General features: G+C 41.8%; 1 protein-coding gene across 2 annotated transcripts in view; it reads left to right on the forward strand.

Moving 5' to 3' along the window:
- The window catches only part of LOC137646052 (KAT8 regulatory NSL complex subunit 3-like), a 222856-nt gene that overhangs the window by 89398 nt on the left and 110847 nt on the right, over positions 1-22611 (forward strand). For both annotated transcript variants that reach the window (XM_068379204.1, XM_068379205.1), the window contains 2 exons: positions 2522-2649; positions 18513-18646. In XM_068379204.1, the coding sequence (XP_068235305.1) occupies positions 2522-2649; positions 18513-18646 (262 nt within the window). The remainder of the gene's footprint in view (positions 1-2521; positions 2650-18512; positions 18647-22611) is intronic.

Below are 22611 nucleotides of genomic sequence, written 5' to 3' on the forward strand. Positions count from 1 at the left end.
ATTCGTGGAAGTTGTTCTAGATCGCAAGGGACCTCCTCATCTGGTCAAAAGATCGAAAGCTCACGCTGGTAACGAGGTTCATTCAGGGCGATATGAATGTCATGGCAGATCGCCTTAGCTGGAAGGGTCAGGTCATCCCCACAGAGTGGACCCTTCACAAGAATGTTTGCAGCAGACTTTGGGCCCTGTGGGGTCAGCCAACCATAGATCTGTTCGCTACCTCGATAACCTAGAGGCTCCCGTTGTATTGTTCTCCGATTCCAGACCCAGCAGCAGTTCACATGGATGCTTTTCTGCTGGATTGGTCCCATCTCGACCTGTATGCATTCCCGCCGTTCAAGATTGTCAACAGGGTACTTCAGAAGTTCGCCTCTCGCAAAGGGACACAGCTGACGTTGGTTGGCTCCGCTCTGGCCCGCGAGAGAATGGTTCATAGAGGTACTGCAATGGCTGGTCGACATTCCCAGGACTCTTCCTCTAGGAGTGGACCTTCTACGTCTACCTCATGTAAAGAAGGTACACCCAAACCTCCACGCTCTTCGTCTGACTGCCTTCAGACTTTCGAAAGACTCTCAAGGGCTAGGGGCTTTTCGAAGGAGGCAGCCAGAGCGATTGCCAGAGCAAGGAGGACATCCACTCTCAGAGTCTATCAGTCTAAAGGGGAAGTCTTCCGAAGCTGGTACAAGGCCAATGCAGTTTCCTCAACCAGTACCACTGTAACCCAGATTGCTGACTTCCTGTTACATCTAAGGAACGTAAGATCCCTTTCAGCTCTTACGATTAAGGGTTACAGAAGTATGTTGGCAGCGGTTTTCCGCCACACAGGCTTGGATCTTTCCACCAACAAAGATCTACAGGACCTCCTTAGGTCTTTTGAGACCTCAAAGGAACGTCGGTTGTCCACTCCAGGCTGGAATCTAGACGTGGTCCTAAGGTTCCTTATGTCATCAAGATTTGAACCTCTCCAATCAGCCTCTTTTAAGGACCTCACATTAAAAACTCTTTTCCTCGTGTGCTTGACAACAGCTAAAAGAGTAAGTGAGATCCACGCCTTCAGCAGGAACATAGTTTTCACATCTGAAACGGCTACATGTTCCTTGCAGCTTGGTTTTTTACTAAACGAGCTTCCTTCACGTCCTTGGCCTAAGTCGTTCGAGATCCCAAGCCTGTCCAACTTGGTGGGGGACGAACTGGAGAGAGTACTTTGCCCAGTTAGAGCTCTTAGGTACTATCTAAAAAGGTCATAACCTTTACGAGGACAATCAGAAGCCTTATGGTGTGATATCAAGAAGCCTTCTCTTCCAAGGTCTAAGAACTCAGTTTCTTACCTATTCAGGCTCCTGATTAGGGAAGCACATTCTCATCTGAAGGAAGAAGACCTTGCTTTGCTGAAGGTAAGGACACATGAAGTGAGAGCTGTGGCTACTTCAGTGGCCTTCAAACAGAACCGTTCTCTGCAGAGTGTTATGGATGCAACCTATTGGAGAAGCAAGTCAGTGTTCGCATCATTCTATCTCAAAGATGTCCAGTCTCTTTACGAGAACTGCTACACCCTGGGACCATTCGTAGCAACGAATGCAGTAGTAGGCGGGGGCTCAGCCACTACATTCCCATAATCCCATAACCCTTTTAACCTTTCTCTTGAATACTTTTATGGGTTGTACGGTCGGCTAAGAAGCCTTCAACATCCTTGTTGATTTGGCGGGTGGTCAATTCTTTCTTGAGAAGCGCCGAGGTTAAAGGTTGTGATGAGGTCCTTTAGTATGGGTACCAGCCCTTTATACTTCAGCACCTAAGAGTCGTTCAGCATCCTAAGAGGACCGCTACGCTCAGTAAGGAAGACGTACTTAATAAAGGCAGAGTAATGGTTCAAGTCGTCTTCCTTACCAGGTACTTATTTATTTTATGTTATTTTTGAATAACTAATAAAATAAAATACGGGATACTTAGCTTCTTTGTTAACATGTATGCTGGTCTCCACCCACCACTCTGGGTGTGAATCAGCTACATGATTATCGGGTAAGATTAATATTGAAAAATGTTATTTTCATTAGTAAAATAAATTTTTGAATATACTTACCCGATAATCATGATTTAATTGACCCACCCTTCCTCCCCATAGAGAACCAGTGGACCGAGGAAAAAATTGAGGTGGTGTTGACAAGAAGTACTGGAGTACCTGACCACAGATGGCGCTGTTGTGTTCACCCCCACCTGTATAGCGATCGCTGGCGTATCCCGACCGTAGATTTCTGTCGGCAACAGAGTTGACAGCTACATGATTATCGGGTAAGTATATTCAAAAATTTATTTTACTAATGAAAATAACATTTCAGGAAAAAATTCACTGGAAAAAGTTCCTGGTTTAGTTACTATATTCAAGCCGATAAGTGATTATTGTTTTGATTTCTTATATAAATTACACAGATGTTCCTTTACTTTCCAGTATTTTTTTAGGAGCAACGGAGATGATATAATTGCATAAGTATGAAATCTCACAATTAATGGTTATCACTTTCAGGATTGGCTGGACAGAGCCACAGCTGAATCTCTTCAATAAAGTGGTTGAAATTTTAGATGCGGACAGACTAAGTCGTTTAGCCCTCAAAAACACTCACAATGAACCAGTTTCTAGGAGAGCACAAGTTGGTTAGTAAACGCAATTTTTTCCCTATAACCCCCAAACTTTATGTGCATTAAAAACTGTTTAACCCTACCCTTATTTATTCATTTGTTCATACAAGAATATAAACCATGGTCTTTTATGCAAGAGAATTGCTGGCACTAACTGGAATCGGTTTGTTAACATTGTAAATAAATGTTGATAGGTCGATAAATGTTACGTAGTGTTACAAAAGTGTTTTGTACCGAACGTGTTGCCGTCAAATCTCTCTCCTCCCTGTTCTCTCTCCCTCCTCCTCCTCCGCACACACTGCCGTTAGCCGCTACCGTATGTCTCGAAGGTAAGAACTCCATAATAATGTTACATTTCATTGAGCATCATAACCAGTTCATAGGTATTTATTATTTTGTTAGCGTAGAATGTTAATTAGAACAATTAAAAACATGTTTCTCCACTGTAATATACTGTTATTAGGGTTTTTTTTTCAGAGGGTGGGAACGGAATAATTTTTTTTTTAGTTATTTTACATGGGAAAAATTCATCTGAGATACGAGCAAATTGACACACGAGCTTGGTTCCGGAACACATTAAACTCGCATCTCAAGGTATTACTGTAATAATCTTCTGCGATTGGTGTCGTAGAAAAGCATTTCTCTGGTCGTAGCGCCTTTAGCACAGATAGTGGATTTCCTCGACTTCCTTTGCCGAGAGAATTATGTTAATTGTTATTCAGAAATTAGTGTTTGTGGACATGTACTGACTTTTGAACTAAAATCTATTACTCTATTTTCACACCTTCGAATAGAAATTGTTCCCTCCTCATTCCCACTTTGGTTAAGGTATTGCGTTGCTATAGTGACCACGATTTCACAAATTTTAATCTTTCTGGGAACCTACTGTTTTCACTTGCTTCTTGGTTCATGGCAGGTGGTTGGCAATATAGCAGTCCCTTTGGGGCTGGGGTACAAATATGGGAAGCAAGAGAAATTTTTTTATTTCATATTCAGAGATCGTCAAGTTGAACTTATTTAGTGTCATTTTCTATTTGAAAGTGAGAAAAAATAATGTATCTTTTTTTTTTCTTTTTTTAGATCTTGTTATTTTAGGGGGCAGGGTTGTAGTAGGAATCTTCCTTGTAAGGCATTTTCTGGTTGTTCCACACAAGGAGTACAGGATCAAGTACAAGCAGTCACCCATGCCCTTTGGTAGTTGAAACGGAACTCCTAACTAAATATTTACTGCCTCTGTTTTACTTATGACCTACTTTTTTAAACTATCTTTGCCTATTCCTTGCAGACTACTTGGTTCATTGGAGGAACTGTCGAGAAGGTAGGGGAAAAACATGCTCAATCTGTTCGTGTTATTACATGCTTGGCAAAGGAGACATTCGTGCACAGACATGGTGTTTGATCACACGCCCTCTCCTGCCATTCTTGCTCCTGTAAATCCTGTGCTTGTAATGGTGGCAAATTCAATACAATATCTCCATAGTGGTCCTTTGGAATATGTGAAGGTCATTTAGCAAGGGCATTTCAGGAACTTTTCTATCAGCTTCATGTAGCATGTGGCTTCAGTTAACGTCTTTGTTGACGGTGTTTCTGGTACTGTTTGATATTCCCTTGAAATATCACCATGTACTGCAGCTGAACCATTGACAGTGGGGTTAAGGAATACTGATTCTATTGCAAAATTCAAATTCCTGATCAATAATGGAACCTTCTTCCTCTACAAGAAGCTCTCTCTCTCTCTCTCTCTCCTCTCTCTCTCTCTCTCTCTCTCTCTCTCTCTCCTCTCTCTCTCTCTCTCTCTCTCCTCTCTCTCTCTCTCTCTCTCTCTCTCTCTCTCCTCTCTCTCTCTCTCTCTCTCTCCTCTCTCCTCCTCTCTCTCTCTCTCTCTCTCTCTCTCTCTCTCTCTCATCTCTCTCCTCTCTCTCTCTCTCTCTCTCTCTCTCTCTCTCTCAACATGTAAAGAAAAGAGCCTACACCAGCTTTTACTCCCTGAGGATGTCTTCCCCTGTCTACTTCTATCTCTTTAATGGTCATGTTGGAGCCCCTGGGCTTATAGCATCCTGCTTTTCCAGCCAGGGGTGTAGCTTGGCAAGTAATAATAATAATAATGCCCGTTCCTGTCATTCACTCCAAGTGAGAAGCACCTGATTCCAAGCAAGCTTAGTTTGACTCCTCCCTAAACCCAGTTGACCCATTTGCAAATTTTTATAAGTCCTTTTAGTTACTTTAGTCTCTGTAGGATGAGTTATATGCAATTGCTCCATCATTAAGAAATGAAGTGTTTAAGGAGTATGGGTTAGGAACGAAGTAGTCAGGGTGAGAATGGGTGTAAGAAATGAATTATCAGCTAGAGTGGATATGAATGTGTTGAGGTTGTTTGGCCATGTAAAGAGAATGGAAAATGGCTGTTTCTGAAGGTGATGAATGTAAGAGTTGATAGGAGAAGTACAAGAGGAAAGCCAAGGTTTAGGTGGATAGAGTGAAGAAAGTTCTAGGTGATAGGAGGATAGATGTGAGAGAGGTAAAAGAGCCTGCTAGAAATAGGAATGAATTGCAAGCGATAGTGAGTCAGTTCCGATAGGCCCTGCTGCTTCCTCCGGTTGCCTTGGTGACTGCTGAGGTAGCAGCAGTAGGGAATTCAGCATATGAGGCTTCATTTGTGGTGGATAAGAGGGGAGAGTGAGCTGTGGTACTCTAGCAGTACCAACCAAACTCGGCTGAATCCCGCGTCATCCTGAGAGGACTGAAGAGAAGAAAAGTCCCCCCCATTTTTATTTTTTGTTGGCTACCCCTAAAAATTGGGGGAAGAGCCTGGCTAGTTAGATAGAATCTGTCTGATATGGATGATAATATTACAGTCAAACCTCTCGATACGAAAGAATCTGCTTACGAAATTTTCATTCTATGAAACGAGACAAAGAATTTTTACGACTCGCATCACGAAGAATGTTTCGAACAACAAAAGTAGGTATGGTGCGAAAGCCCGATGGTGTCCAAGACTGATTTTAAAATTCACGCCGCCAGCCCGTAAACTCGCTAACCATCCTCCCGCGCTCCCATTGGTTATCTCTATACTCGGATGCTAGTTACCACCATGAGATCCTGCTCTCCCATTGGTCAGCATCTACTGTACTGTATCCCATCATGCATATACACATTGGCGTTCCTATGTTTTTTTGTTTCGGCAGCGGTATCATACATATTGACCTAGTGTTTTGTAATCTCACTTTTGTAACAATTGTACAGTACTATATCGTGTGTGATATTACATTACATCGTTAGACATGGTTCCCAAGAAAGTTGCTGATGTCAAGGGAAAGAAGAGGATGATCCTTTTCCTAGAGATGAAGATTGAAATAATCAAGAAATATGTGGCTGGCATGCAGTTAAGTGTGCTCTTGAAGGAATATGTCCGAAATCCGTCTATGATAGGAACGATCCTGAAGCAGAAGGAAGCTATCAAAGCAGCAACTCCTTCTAAGGGTGTGACTGTTTTCTCCAACAAGAGGAGTCACATCTATGATGAGATGGAGAGACTGCTGCTTGTCTGGATAAAGGACAAAGAAATGGCTTGAGACATATCATCGAAGCAGTAATCTGCCAGAAAGCCAGGGATATTTTCGGTGATCTCGTACATGCTAAGGCCAAAGCCGACGCAGGAGAAGGAACATCTAAACAGGAACCCCCAGAGTTCAGGGCTTCTCACGGGTGGTTTGAAAAATTTGAGAGCCGCTCAGGCATTCATTCGGTGGAGCGTCATGGGGAGGCTGCAAACTCGGACACGAAAGTGGCTGAATCCTTTGTTAAGGCGTTTGACGAGTTGAATGCCCGGGAAGGCTACAGTCCCCAGCAAGTCTTCAATTGTGATGAGACTGGGCATTTTTTTAGTAAAAAAAAATGCCTCGTCAAACGTACATCATGGCAGAAGAAAAGAGGCTACCTTGGCATAAGCCAATGAATGACGAGCTTACCCTTGCACTCTGTGCAAATGCCAGTGAGGATTGCAAGTTGAAACCCCTGCTGATATATCACTCCAAAACTCCTCGAGCCTTCAAGACCCACAAAGTCACTAAGGAAAATGTAAACGTTTTGTGGAGGGTTAATGAAAAAGCCTGGGTAACGAGACAATTGTTCCAATGGATAAATATTTGTTTTGGCCTGATTGTGAAAAAGTATTTGGAAGTGAAGTGCCTCCCTATGAAATGCCTGCTTGTGCTGGACAATGCCCCTGCTCACCCTCCTGCCCTCAAGGAAGATATTGTAGCAGAATATTCCTTCATCAAGGTTCTTTATCTTCCACCGAACACCACCCGTCTCCTCCAGCCCATGGACCAGCAAGTGATTTCAAATTTTAAGAAGCTTCATACGAAATATCTCTTCAAGAGATGTTTAGAAATCATTGAGAGCACAAATCTCACTTTTCGGTAATTTTGAAAGGAGCATTTTAATAATTTCATATGCCTCAAAATGATTGATCAAGCTTGGCAGGAGGTTTCGAGGCACACATTAAACCCTGCTTGGAAGAAGCTGTGGCCTGATGCTGTCTCCGCACAAAATTTTGAGGGCTTCCATGCAGACCAAGCTGAAGCTGATTCCGAAAATGTTGATGATCCTGAACCTGTTGCTCAATCTAAAGTACTAGATCATTACACTCGGGAAGTCCGTGGGTCTGGAAGTTGATTAGGCCGACATTGCTGAGCTTATCGAGGTGCACCAAGAGGAACTTACGACGAATGACCTGAAGGAGTTAAGAGGCCATACGAGTGAATGTCATTCAGGAAGAGTGAAGCGGGGGGCCGGAGGATAACCCACTGACACCGGCAGAAATTAAGAAGGGTCTAGATGGCTACTTTAAAATGGTGGCTCTCATAGAAAAGAGACACCCAGAAAAAATTCTCACAGATATTGGCTTGAGAACTGTAATGAAGTTTGTCTGAGTCATTTCAGGAAAATTTTAAGAAACAGGCAGTGTTACTGCAGACCAAGCGCCAGCTAAAAACAAATGAAAAGTGGCAGTGATGAAGAAAATACGTAGTGTAATTAAATTTAGGAAATACAAAATGTAAAGTAAAAAAAAAAATTATTTTAAGTTTATCGTAAAGTTGTGTTAATATTTCCTGCCATTTGTAAATGTGTTTCCTAAAATTAAGTGTTAATGTTTTCTGTCATTTATACAACTGTTTTTAAAGTTAAGTGTTTACGTGTTCTGCCACTTTTTAACGTTTTCCGCTGTTTTTCATCCTCCTCTTCCGCCCCGCACTTCGCTCTCAGACATCGCTGCACTCCACAGGTAAGGTCCCACATTTTAGTAACTGTATTTTTACTGTTTGCTCTAATTAAACACTTCTTTTACAGGTTACCAATGGTTAAGTTATTATTAAATGATCAAAATACAGTACTTTTCATACATTTAGTACTATTTAGTAGTGTGTATCCTTTTTATAATAATTTATTATGGTATTTTTGTAGGGTCTGGAATGAATTAGGCTATTTACATGTAAAAGGCGTCTCACAAGACGAAAAAATCACTTTACGAAAGCTATTACGGAACCAATTAATTTTGTGTTGGGAGGCGTTATTGTATAAGTAAAAGAAAAATACAGATTTTGAAAGAGTTTGAATTCATTCTATTTGTAGAATATTTGACTACATACATCTTGTTTAATATTCTTATAAATTTGGTCTTTTATTATATACCGGTATGGCACTTTTAAAGCAAGTTTATGCCTTAGTTGTATTTTTGGGCTCAGCCATGTCGTCCTGATGGAAGGTTCCATTGGGCAGCTTTCTAAGGGATATTTGGCTACAGTGATACTCCCAGAGAATTAACCACAGGTTTCCAGAATTCTAACTCCTGGCGCTAGTATCCTTAATATAACTTTTAAGGATATCGCATAATATCAGGGGACGTATTTCTTGATACGACACATGGTAATCTTCACCCCGAATATAGAGTTTTCGCTTTGCGGGGGAAGAGTGGCGAATTTGAAGGGGCGCCGTTATCAAGGATACCCGGTGGATCCCCTCCCAGTACTACTACGGCGTACTATTTTCTTTAATAGTAGCCAATTAAGCATGGTGTTCTCCCACGTTGCTGTCAGTGTTGTTACTGTTTTTAAGGAATATTACAATGCAATCTCCAGCATCTTCATCCTCTGGAAAGTTGAGTATTTAATCTTTCCTGTGTATAATTTTTGGCTCCCTTCTCACAGATAAATTAACATAATTTAGGTGTGTTAAGTGGAGCAGAGCCAGCACCGGAGGCGGCCATTTTGGGACCGCTGTCGTATGCCGTAAATGCTTTATTTAGTTAGTAGTACGACGTTCTCGGTATTTAGCTATAAAGAAATTCTAGCTATTTAGGCAAAATTATACTCGTGAAGATAAGATTTACACATGTAATACTGTATTTCTTCTTCTGATAAAAAGTTTCAATCGTATACGATAGGGCTCGGTGGTACTAGCGTAGCCGAGATCCCGACTCGAGTTAGGCTAGCCTAACGCGTTTTAGTATACTTTAGTAACGTTATCCCCGTTTAACCTCTCGTATCGTTTTATTAATTCGGTCAGAGATATAGATATCTCCTAGAATTACTATCATAATTCGATACTCTTCCCTTTAAGAGAAATGAGGATAAACCCTTCCTTCCCCGTGAGTGCCGCCAGCCCAGGCGACAACCCTATCTTTCGTCATTGCCATTGAGTAGTGTACTCCGGCTTGACTGAGATAGTGTTTTCTGTCGATCCTCTTTGCTGGTGAGTATCCCGGCTTTGAAATACAACTGTAACTCGGGGTATTCTGTCTTGTTGCCGGCAACGCTTCCGATGGGGGTATAGTCATTCCCCTGCCACCGTTGCCGACTTAGGAAGCTCAGCTTCCTTAGTCCACAACCGAAAGTGGGTAGTACAATTGCCGCCATCTTTCTCCCTTGTGGACTAGAAGACATGTCTTATATCGGGCAATGTCTCAGGCTAGGGAATCGTTATTCTTCTGCCGCCCAAGACGGTGACGGAATAGGAAACCGTTTTTCCTTGATTTGCAGCCGAAAGTAGGAGGCATACCTGCTGCCTCCTCTTTATGTAAAATATAAGACCTTTTCCCTTCCCCTTCTGTCCTTTAGTGACGGCTTAGCTCACGATCCCTGTGGCCGGTATTCTACAATCACAACGCTTGTCGGGCTGACTGCGTTACCGGCCGGGTTCCTACAAAGGTGGTTAGGTTGCCGCTTCGACCATTTCTCTAATGTAAGCAATGCTCCGTGAAAGGTTGAGCAGGCCCTGACGGCTGCCGGTGGGAAACCCATTACAACTTTGAATATTCTTCAGTCCTCCCTAGGACTGCCATCCACGAACCCTGTAACCGACAGTGCAGCCGGCAACAGAAATTGTGACTGGATGGAAGCTAGAATAAATACATTCTCTCCCCTTCCATTTGAATCCTCATTCTGGAAAGAAGGCAGTAGAGACAGTAGTCCCTGTAACCCTATTATTGCACTAAACTATAATAATACGGTAGTCCTTCTCTCCATTCTTTCTCTCTCTCTGTCGGCTAGTGCCGCCAGGTACTAGCCTAACCCAGTAGTATACCGGCAGAACTAAAGTATAAGACAATACAGTTGCCAGTATTCATGCAGTATAACAATACAGCAGTTAGAAAACTACAGTATATAATAATACAGTAGTATGAATTTCCAACATACTCTGTGTATCCTTTCACAGTCCATTGTTGAGACCGCTTAGCAAATGTTGAGGTGAAGCATTCCTTCAACATTCTGATGTATCCTAGATCATCGGAACACCAATAATTACCCTGCAGTATTAATAATTTACATGTGGTGGAGTTAGTGTTATTATACACTGACTCCAGCTCTACATACTAGAGCTATTTCACCCTGTATTTTCCCTAATAAGGAAATTAGAAATATTAATATTGGGGGAGATCATAGCAATTGCCCTGACAGGAAACACGGATATGTCTTTCCTATTTCCTTTCTAGTTTACTATCCTAAGCTATATTGAGAATAGTAATGAATACTATTTAATGCATGTGAATATATTTATCAGTGAGATAAATTAACCCATACTCATTTCACTCTTTCTTTCCTTACAGGAGGAGCCTAAGGTGAAGTGTGCAGTCATTTACTGCAACCACAAAAGCAGGGACTTTTGTGGCTACGAGATGTGCAGGTCTCATGCCCCCTGCTCAATCCCAACTAAAACCCTGAGGTATTGGGATCCAAAGGGTTGCACCGCTGCTCGGCATTGATAACAGATGGTTTCGGTGATCCCCAGGCGACGGAGTCGAGGGATACTGCGAGGGAAACGCTTCGAAGGTGGGTAAGAGGGTTCCAGAAGAACTCTCTGGGACCTTACCTGCCAAACAAAGCTATGAGAAGCCTTCTGTTCCCTAAGGCCCAATCCGACGCGGTTGTGCCTTAGGCACAGGTCAAGCCTCCCTTCATCCAACTGATGATAGAGGCTGACATCAACAAGGCTCTCGAAGGCATGGACATCCATCAAGAACGGATGTCAGAAGTGTCCTCAGACACCGAAAAGGATCTTCTGCAAGAAAATACAGCCACCCGAGGAGGAAGAAGGATCCGTATCGACAATACCGGAAGACCCTCAATTTTCTGTGACGGCATATCAACCGGTGCTGTCAACCTCTTCGGCCCCAACTCCTCAATCGGACCCGCTGTTAACCAAGGGCGAAGCGCTCATGGCACAGCTGCAGCTGATGATGGGAACGATGCGCAAGGAACAGCAAGAGATGAGGAGGGAAGTCAGAGAAGCGCAACGCTCAGCTGCTTTTAGCGGCTCTCACAAGCGTGTCAGAGTCTCTGACTTACCCCAATGCTCCGAAACCAACCCCTGGAGGTATGCGGAGTATATGCCCATGATGAATGGGAAACTACATCTCTGAGAAAATGAGGGCCAAACCCCTCGAAGATCTTCGATTCTGGCCTAACATTTCGGCTTACCCAGAATGCTTCGTGAGACTGCGGGATAAACCAGCATCTCGAGAGGAGACGGAACCTAAGGAGGTCATGATCTTTGAGCATGACAAGGCGCAGGCTCCCTTGACGAGTAACCTAAAGAAAGCCTGCTATACCAACTCGAAGGTTTCTGCTTTGAGCAAGAGGTACCCTACCTTCCTTGCTCCTTCCTTCAGAGCTTTTCCTTTTTCGGCCAAAGCTCTCAACTGCGTGCTAAAAGCAGTTGACATGGGCAAACCATGCACTATGCTAGAGGAATGTAAACCATTGTTTCTAGCCCTGCCTACCTGCGAGAAGGATTGGAACGAGGTTCATCTAACCTTCTTAATCTCGAAACTGGACCCAGAGATAGCAGGACAACAGTTTAACGAGAACCTTCCAAAGTTGTCGGAACATCTTCTGAGAAGGGAACAGGAGACAAAACTGGCTGCCTCTTTGTCTCTCCAGAACTGTATGGAGATGTGTGCAGGCCTCTTGAGCACCCCAGATATGTACACGGTCCTAGCCAAGATGCTCATGGGTACCCTTGTAAAGGACATGTACGCTTTCGTAAAGGCCAGGAGGGCCTGTAGAGAGCATGTGTTTGCCAATGCAACGGTCAATCACGAGCCGAGTAAGTTGATTACTTCATGTATCTGGGGCAAGGACCTATTCCCAAAAGAAGCAGTCCAAGAGGTAGTTGCTAAAGCCGCCACGGAGAATAGGAACCTTCTCCAGAAGTGGGGCATGTCTTCCAAGAGGAAATCATCCTCTGACGTTGGTCCCCAACCAAAGAACAGGAAGACAAAGAAGCCACGCGTGCCTCATAGACCTGCATAGCATCTTACAGTTACCATGACCACAGTGCCCCAAATGGTTGCCCAGCCGCAAACCACCTTCCAAATGGTGCCCCAGCAGTTGGTAGCTCAGTCACCAGCCTTTAACTCAGGCTTTGAGAGGCACACCACTACCTTTCGCTGTAAAGGTAGAGGATCTAGAAAAGACTCCCCAAGAAACCCCTCAAGGGGTAGAGGAGGACGTGGTCAGGGTAACAAACCCTCTGGATCATCTCAACAATGAGATGCTCAAGGTAGAAGGAAGACTTTCCCACTTTCGGGATCGTTGGACCTTCTATCCTTGGGCCCACAGCCTAATCAAGAATGGAGTAGAGTGGAAATGGAACAAAACTCCACCCCTTATTTGAAGAATATACCTTAGAACTCTTAAACAAAAAGGTAATAGGGAAAACAAAGTCCATCAAATTCCAGGGAAGGCTGTTTTGTGTTCCCAAGAAAGACTCGGACAAACTCAGAGTCATTCTAGACTCATTCCACTCAACAAGTTCAATGAGAACAAGAAGTTCCAGATGTTAACCCTACAACACATAAGGACCCTGTTACCAAAAGGGGCGTACACGGTCTCAATAGACCCAGCAGATGGTTATTGGCACCTACCAGTCAGCCGTCCCCTCTCCTCCTACCAAGTATTCAAACTACAGAAGACAAATTATGTCTTCACAGCTATGCCCTTTGGACTAAATGTAGCCCCAAGGATATTCATAAAACTTGCGAGCACAGTCGCCCAACAGCTACGCTTAGAAGGCATTCAGGTAGCAGCATACCTGGACGACTGGCTGGTGTGGGCAGCATCTAAGACAGCTTGTCTGCAGGCAGCCACGAAGGTGATCTAGTTCCTGGACCATCTGGGCTTCAAGATCAACTACAAGAAGTCTCGCCTCTCTCCAGCTCAAGAGTTTCAAAGGTTAGGAATCCATTGGAACTTGCAGTCACACTGCCTCTCCATCTCACCGAAGAAGAGGAGAGAGATTGCGAGTTCTGTCAAGAGACTACTGAAATTCAACAAGGTTTCAAGTCGCCAACAGGAAAGAGTACTGGGCTCTCTCCAGTTTGCAGCAGTGACAGACCCAGTGCTAAAAGCACAACTGAAGGATGCGTCAGGAGTCTGGAGAAGATACACATCAAACGCTTGAAGAGATCAACAGAGATCGACACCGACCTTACTGCGATCGCTTCTAAGGCCGTGCTCAAAGGTCAAGAGCCTAACAAGGACAACTCCCTTACAACCACCTCAACCTTCAGTGGTCATCCGCACACATGCCTCACCGGAAGGATGGGGAGGCCATTCCCATCAATGGAAAGTACAAGGGAATTGGTCGCACCAATTCAAGACCTTTGACATTGCAATATGTAGGGGTTTGTGTCTAAGAAAACTTTAATGTTTGTATGTTATAAAAAAAAGATATTTTATTTTTTATATACAGTGGTTTGTAGCGCTCAAGTCCCTCCCCCCAAAAATGTCTTAATCTGTTATTATTCCTTTCCAGGTATTGACAGCAGCCCCGTCCACTCAGTAGGGAGTGTAAGGGAAGTTCATTCTTCAGAGTACTGTATGTGCAGTATATAGAAAAGAGTGAGTACATCCATCCCTGGAACCCAATGTATCACAAAACATGATTATCTCGTTTTGATAGAAATAAATGATGCATTGCTCAAAATGGGTGAAACGGGAGAAAGTGAAGATATAAACTCAAGTTTCAAGGCTCAACTAGAAGATGATGTCATTAGAGAAGTTTTGACATCAGGCACGGATCTTCGTCAGTATTCTCAGTCAGTTGAAAGAGAACTTTGACGGTTGGAAAACTTGAGTATCCAAGATTACATCAACAAGGCTCAAGATATTGCTACTCTACATCACCAGACTACAGAATGTGATTCCATACTGGAACTTAGTGATGGACAGTTTTTTTAAATGTTTGCCCCATAACCTAGTGAACATAAAGTGGCATAGAACAGTTTTTTGCAGAGATAGCCAAACTTTTAAGTGTGTTCAATTCCTTAACCCAATGGATTGTTCATGCAGATTATGAACCACAGTGTTGCGGGGTTCTCCGTTAAGCTTGAAGTTTGTTTCTGTCATAGTCAGGAATAAATCTGCATGATCCACCTGAGTATGTTGCTAGTCTGCCTGGGGGAAGACAGTTACAAGCAAGATTGCTGGGATCTTCTAGTTTTTCCACATTAATAGCAATCCTGGTTTTATTAACCCTTTGATCGTGAGGCAAGCTACTGGTATTTGCCCAAATAGATACATGGTTAGGTGGGCCTTTGTTTATACTTGTACTGTATTGGAACACTTATGAGTGTCCCACATGTGAATAGTTTTTGTTATTTGTGGAGCTGGAATGTGAAGGGATGCTAATTTTGCCTCTAATTGATTATTTTAATTGATAAAACAATTTTAATGTATTCCTAACAGTTTTTTTTCCTTTTCAAATAAATATTTTTTGCTTGTTTTTTATGAATACAGCATTTCATTTCAGAACCTTTCACTATGATGTCCTGTTCTCAGCCACTGTTTTTTTTTTAAACTTTCTAAGTTATTTATAAATTATTTTCCCACACTTTGTCCGGTTATCAGTACAAACAATTGGTCCCGTTCACCTAATGTTCTTATATTTTTACTTATGATCAGCAAGCTAAAGGCAAGAGAAGCAAAGGGGGAAGTCAGATGCTAGCTGGGTCCCCTTGTCCAGTATAAATCAAGGGGTGATGCCCAGTGCTCCATTCTCTTGACCTGTTACCTAGATTTTTGGGTATTCCACTGTTTTATATATTTTGTGTAGTGAACGTCGTGTTGTGGTCGGAATTCGGACACTAGGCAGTTCGGGTGCTACCATTGGCTACAGTCCGCAAACCACTACAACATCAACATTCTGGAAGCCATGGCAGTCTTCCTAACGTTGAACAAACTATCCCCTCACAGATCAGCCCACATCAGGCTGGTCTTGGACAGCGAAGTAATAGTGAAATGTCTGAACTGACAAGGCTCGAGATCACCCTACATCAATCACGTGATGTTAGCCATCTTTCGCTTGGCAAAGAAGAAAAGATGCTACTTATCAGCAGTTCACCTGCAAGGGTTCCCCAATGTGACGGCGGATGCTCTATCCAGGCAAAAACCCTTGGAGACAGAATGGTCCCTGGACGCAGACTCATTCTCCTTCATCTTGGAAAAAGTCCCGGAACTGCAGATCGACCTCTTCGCAACGAACGACAAGAAGAAACTACCTCGATATGTAGCCCATTACGAGGACCCTCGGGCAGAAGCAACGGACGCCATGTCCCGCGATTGGAACAGATGGAATCATATCTACCTGTTCCCACCAACAAATCTCCTGCTGAAGGTCCTCAACTAGTTGACATCCTTCAGGGGAACAGCAGCAGTAGTGGCCCCCAAATGGCCCAGGAGCAATTGGTTCCCTCATAGAACTGAAGTTGAAGCTGTTTCCTCTACCGAATCCAGTTCTATCCCAACTGGTTCAGAAGTCGACTGTCTACGCTTCATCATTGAGAACCCGAAACCTACATTACATGATTTTCTCGCCTTAGCAGCCAAGAAAAGTTTCGGGATCTCAAAAGACAACATCCACTTTATAGAAGAATACAAGTCAAAGTCAACCAGAAGACAATATGAATCGTCTTAGAGGAAGTGGGTCTCCTTTATCTAAGCAAACAGACTGGCAAAAATTTTGATAGACGTCTACCTTTCCTTTTTCATCGACCTTCATGAACAAGGCCTGGCTTCCACTACAATAACTACGTGTAAGTCAGCTTTGAATAGACCTCTTCTTTACGCCTTCCAGGTGGACCTGTCAAACGAAATCTTCAATAAGATTCCAAAAGCATGTGCTAGACTTAAACCAGCAACCCCCTTCAAAGCCCATATCATGGTCCTTGGACAAAGTCTTGCACTATGCTTCGAACTTGAACAACGAAGATTGTACCCTAAAGGATCTAACGCAGAAAGTGATATTCTTGTTCGCTATAGCCTCGGGGGCTAGAGTTAGTGAAATAGTGGCCCTATCTAGAAACAAGGGTCATATTCAGTTCACAGAAGAGGGAGAACTGAATCTCTTTTCCGATCCTACCTTTTTCACCTAAAACGAGCTGCCCACCAAAAGGTGGGGTCTTTGGAGAATCTGCACTCTGAAGGAAGATGTCTCTTTATGTCCAGTAGAGTGTCTCAAGGTCTATCTTCGAAGAACTTCAGACTTAGAGGAGGGACAGCTCTTCCTAGGCGAAACCTGAGGATCAAACTTATCCCTAAAACAACTGAGGGCGAAACTCACCTACTTTATTCGCAGAGCGGATCCTGACAGTACACCTGCAGGTCACGATCCTAGAAAATTTGCTTCCTCGTTGAACTTCTTTCAACATTTGGACTTTGATAGACTCCGCTCGTATACTGGGTGGAAATCTTCTAGAGTCTTCTATAAACATTATGCGAAGCAAGTGCATGAAATAAAACACTTTGTGGTGGCAGCAGGTAGTGTTATAAAACCTGTCGTCTAGTGCTGCGATGAACAGTGGACTGTTTGGGACTTAACAGTAGACTAGGTGAACAGGTATTAGTATCTTTGAGTGTAATACCCATTAATGAAAATCACTATGGTGATTCTCGGACTGTTCTATATAGGTGTAGAATCTAACCAATAACGCCAGTGCCGTGTGAACATTCGTACAGTGTTGAAACTTATCCAACATCTAAGTGAAATCAATCAAATAATTTCACAATATTGAGTGGCACCTATGCCTAATTGATAATATATGTATTTCTTCCCTTACAGGTTGAAAATATATATACCCAAAGATGTTGAAATGTCAAAAAATTCTATTAATGATACATTTGTTGTTTTAATTTTATATTTGTCTATACAAATGAAATAAATAGAATGTATCTGCATCTTATTCGCCCTGCATGAAATCAATTAAATGATCCAGAGCCTTTTATTTTTCCTAAAAATAACATACTTGACAGTATAACCTCTGTAAGAATAACCTGGTAAACTCTAAAGAGTTCCACTTTGTTCCAACGAAATACAAACTTTGACGCCTTATAGTGGGTATCGACAATTTCCCTGCAGGGGGCAGGAAGCCCTAAGTTAGTTCCAAACTTAGTGGATGTGACAAATAACGGTTATGTCATATATATAAGGTCTGGGAGACCATATAAGGAACTCGGTCAAAGTAAAGGCACTTACACAAACCCACAGATATAGTACTTTCAATTAATTCTTTGGTAATCGTCCATCAGGACGACATGGCTGAGCCCAAAAAACGGATTTTGAGCAAAGCGAAAAATCTATTTTTGGGTGATATGGCCATGTCGTCCGGATGGACCCTCCCTCCTTTCAAAAAGGAGTATACAACTATGTAACAAAAGTCCCCACCTGAAACTACTCTTTCTGCAGCTATCCATGCTTAATTGCAACAAGGAATAGTACGCCGTAGTAGTACTGGGAGGGGATCCATCTGGTAACCTTGATAACGGCTCTCCTTCAAATTCGCCACTCTTCCCCCTCAAAGCGAAAACTCTGTTCGGGGTGAAGATTGCCTTGTGTCGTATCAAGAAATACGTCCCCTAATATTATGCAATATCCTTAAAAGTTATATTAAGGATACTCGTGCCAGGAGTTAGGATTCTGGAAACCTGTGGTTAATTCTCTGGGAGTATCACTGTAGCCAAATATCCCTTAGAAAGCTGCCTAAAGGAACCTTCCATCAGGATGACATGGCCATATCACCCAAAAATAGATTTTTCGCTTTGCTCAAAATCCGTTTAATGATATTTATACTATATATTTTTTTGTGTTCTGATAGGTTAAGTGGATTTTGATATTTTATATGTAATGTGAAGGTAGGGTTGAAATCATACTTGAGCTAGTCAAAATATTATTTCATGGATACATATTGAGCAGAGAGATTTAGTTGCCTTAATATATGACTGTTTCTATTAACTTTTCTTGCATTTTCTATCTGCTATATTTTCATAAGCATCAGATTACTTCCATGACATAAGGAAAAAAAATGAATTTTGTGTTTTCAGACAAAACTTCTGCCAAATTCCGCAAAGTATTGGGACAAGTCAACTGGGATCCGAAACTAACACAATGGCTGCACTCTACATTGCTGCAGCATCTAAGCCTCTCATACTTGGCAGCCTATTTAGATATTTTACAGGTTTGCAAATTTTTATTTTGACTTTGTAAATGTATTACTTAAACATTGGTTGTGTACTGTATTGCGTCAATAATTGTTAAGTTCATTATGTCTGAAATAATGTTGAAAATGATTATAATTGGTAATAGGATTTTTATAGTTTCATGATAGTGGAATTCCTTTTTAATACTGTTTCCTGTGTCATAAGAGCACCCTTTTTTCCTTAAAATTGACCCCCAAAATCACCCTGCATTTTAACACTAACTAAAAGTTGTATAGGGGAGTTTGACAGCTTTCAAACACCCAACTAATGACGTACAAGCACTTGCTCTCACCACACTCACCAGATATAAGATATAAACCTACATTTATAATTCATACGTAATGAATAGATTTATTTTTATTTGTTTCGTAACTGGAATACAAACCTACGCTATTTAATAGGGGTATTACTTTCGTTGAAGCTGAAATGCGAGCCTTTAAAATTTAGCGAGGGTTAACTCTTCATTGAACTAGTTAGCGGGGGGGGGGGTAGCTTACTACCGCTCCTGCTTCGCTCACACACCGGTGGTTTAGCTCACTTTTCCTTTGGCTTGGATGGTGAACGGTCATTGCTGTTCTTCATCCTCACCAAGTTATATTGTGGATTGCCATTAATGCTTTTTGTTTGTGTTTTCTCTTTAATATTGTGTTTGTGTTGACTTCTGCGGCCATGCGTACTTGCCCTAGACTTGAAGGCCGGCCCTGTGTGACCTTCATGTCAGCCGTGGACACCGACGGCCACACCCTTTGTCCCGCCTGCAGAGGTCAACGGTGTGATAGTGGTAATGAGTGTCGGGAGTGGTCTGCCTCCCTGTGGGAAAGGTTTGTGTGACGGCAGAAGAAGAAGTTAAAGCGGGATATTTTTCCTTTGAATGTTTCTTTGAAGGGAAAAAAACCGAAGGCCCCTTTTTCCGCCTCCCGACCTCCCTCCGAAGCTCCTATTCATTAGGTCTCTTCCGAGAGACCCGAGAGCAGTAGCGTAGACCCTTCTCCTAGCGAAGCAGCCCCACCTCTCTCCCTGGGTAAGGCCTTGTCTATGTCTTCTGTGTTACAAGTGTGGTTGTCCTTGGGGGCTTCTGGGTCCGCCCTCCAAGGACTAATTACAGCAACTTGTCTTCCAAGGTGCGATTGTACAGCCATCTTTGACTTCGGAGGTGGATCCCCTAACTCTCGTAGACGTTGTGGTGTCAGAGGCGTTGTTCTGTGGCCGCTGCTAATGCCCCTGCCCCGGTAGACTCTCCAGCTGTTGCTGCCGACTACGTTTCTCCCTTTCCTTTTCATCCTTCGAGGGGAAACCTAAGTCCATTGTCTGTCTCTCCCTCGGGGGAGTTTTCTCATACAGACTCGGCTTACTGGTCCCACAGCCCCTAGAGGGTATCTCCGTTGCAGAGCTTGCCCTTCGCTTCGCCTTGAGGTTGCCCATCACCATTGGTGAAAAGGCGCCTCTTCGGCTCTTCAGCCTCGTCTTCGTAACCGTCCCCCACAGAGGAACCTGCGCTTCTGTCGTCTTCTGGCCCTCATCCTTCGCCTGTTCCTGGTCCTTCTCCTGACAACGCTGCTGCTAGTCCTCGGACATCAGCCTTAGACTCTTCTGCAGATTGTTCGCGATCCCCATCGGTGGATGTTCCCTTCCAAAGGACACATCCTTGTTCCAGTTCAACCTTTCATTCGACCTGCTGACCTGCCATCACAATTCCTGTCTCCTGTACATCCTCCGGATGTTCTACCTAAGCGTTCAGTTGCGCGCCAATGCTCTCCAGCTCACCAGCGCCCTTCCTCTTAATGAGAGAATGCCTTGATGAAGTCATTGAGCTTCACCACGGCATTTCATTCCTGTGCTGAAACTTGATGACGGGCAAGAGGGCTCTCGAACTTGGGGAAATTACTCCCCAAGTTCGAATCTAAATTTCTCTCCCTTTCCTCTATTCCTTCTGCTCAATATTTCTTCGACCTTCTCCTCATTTTATCAACTTTTTTTTGTCGGAGTGTCCTTCAAGCTATAGAAGTTTTTAATTCTAATAACCCTCTAGTTTTAAAGATTTTAGAATGGCTTTTTATTATTGGACGGAGAGGTATAACAGTTCAATTTTGTTGGGTTCCAGCACATGTAGGTGTGTCTGGGAATGAGAAGGCAGATTCACTGGCTAAGAAGGCTGCATCCGAGTTGCTGCCAAGAAGGTATCCCATTCCCTGTAATGATTTCTTACCTGACATCAAGAAATTGTTTTGCAATAAATGGCAACAGCAATGGGATAGCCTAGATGGGAATAAAATGTGAGAGGTAACAAATGTCATATCTCCTTGGAGGTATAATATGATGCCCCGAAAATGGGAGACGTCTCTTTGTCGTCTCCGTATTGGTCACACGAGTTTCTGCTGAAGGGCCAACACCAACCGTATTGTGACGACTGTTTATTGCCTCTAACAGTGAGGCATTTGTTGACCGAATGCCCCAATTATAATAACTTAAGGAATAGATATCTGTTTGAGGCTCGAGGTGAGGGTGGCAGGTTCATCCTTGCCAAGATTCTTGGAAATAATGTGTCCTACTATGCAAGTGGCATTTTTAGATTTATTTCAGAAGCAGGTCTTCTGAAAACTATTTAACTTTTATGACATTTAACTTTTATGATTTTAATTGAATACTCTTTTATTTTTTATTTTATTTTATTATTTATTTTTGTATACATAAATAAAATGTTACCGGCGTCAATGACCTTAGATGTCAGGATGCCTGAAAACTTTAAATCAATCAATCAATCTTGCTGTCCTAACTCTGAGTATTATTTCTCTTAAGTTATATATATATATATATATATATATATATATATATATATATATATATATATATATATATGTATATGTATATGTATATATATATGTATATATATGTGTATGTGTATGTGTGTATGTGTATGTATGTATGTATGTATGTATATATATATATATATATATATATATATATATATATATATATATATATATATATATATATATATATATATATATATATATATATATATATATATATATATATATATATATATATATATATATATATATGTATATATATATATATGTATATATATATATATATATATATATATATATATATATATATATATATATATATATATATATATATATATATATATATATATATACAGTAGGGTCCCGAATTAAGCGAGAATTTGGTCGATTAATGACCTCGTGTAAATGGAAAATCGCGAATTTCGAAACACACAACTAACAGAAATAATTCCATTGTGGCCATGGCAACCAGCAATTTGCCTATTCAAATGTGTTTACTACCCATTTCCAATACTTTCTTTGTACTATACTGTATTTCTTTATAATATCAAATTGTTTTTGTAAATAAATAAAACATTTAATATACTTTAAAGTTCTAATAACTTGAAAAATGGTTAAAATTATAACCAGGATAGGTGTAAACACCATATATTTCCCGTTACAACACAACCCAAAATACAGACAAATTTTAATGTTTGTCATATCTATTGTATAATACAACTGGTGAATAGCAAAACCATCACTCTATAGACTAGCTTGTTGTATGATTGAAAATCCAGAATTATCAAAATAAAGGCGATTTTATATCATGCGTTTCCTAAACACGCTAAAAAGCAGAATAGAAAACGACAACCAATGTTTTGTTTACGTTTAACTCTGATCACAACGAAGAAACAGACGCATTTATACATCTGTGTTTTTGAATTGACAGCAATTTTACCAAGTATAGATTATATGTTGAATTTGTTATTACCAATGTTCTAATTATTTTTTATTAGAACTTTCAAATAAATGAAATGAATGCCATTTATGAAATGTTTTTCTTTATGATGCCGCCTGAAACGGAAACCTTCCATTTGTTTACGCTCCATCTTCGATCATAATAAACAAACGAATGCATTAAACACACATGA

This window comes from Palaemon carinicauda, chromosome 8, assembly GCF_036898095.1.
Source record: "Palaemon carinicauda isolate YSFRI2023 chromosome 8, ASM3689809v2, whole genome shotgun sequence".
NCBI classification, from domain to species: domain Eukaryota; kingdom Metazoa; phylum Arthropoda; class Malacostraca; order Decapoda; family Palaemonidae; genus Palaemon; species Palaemon carinicauda.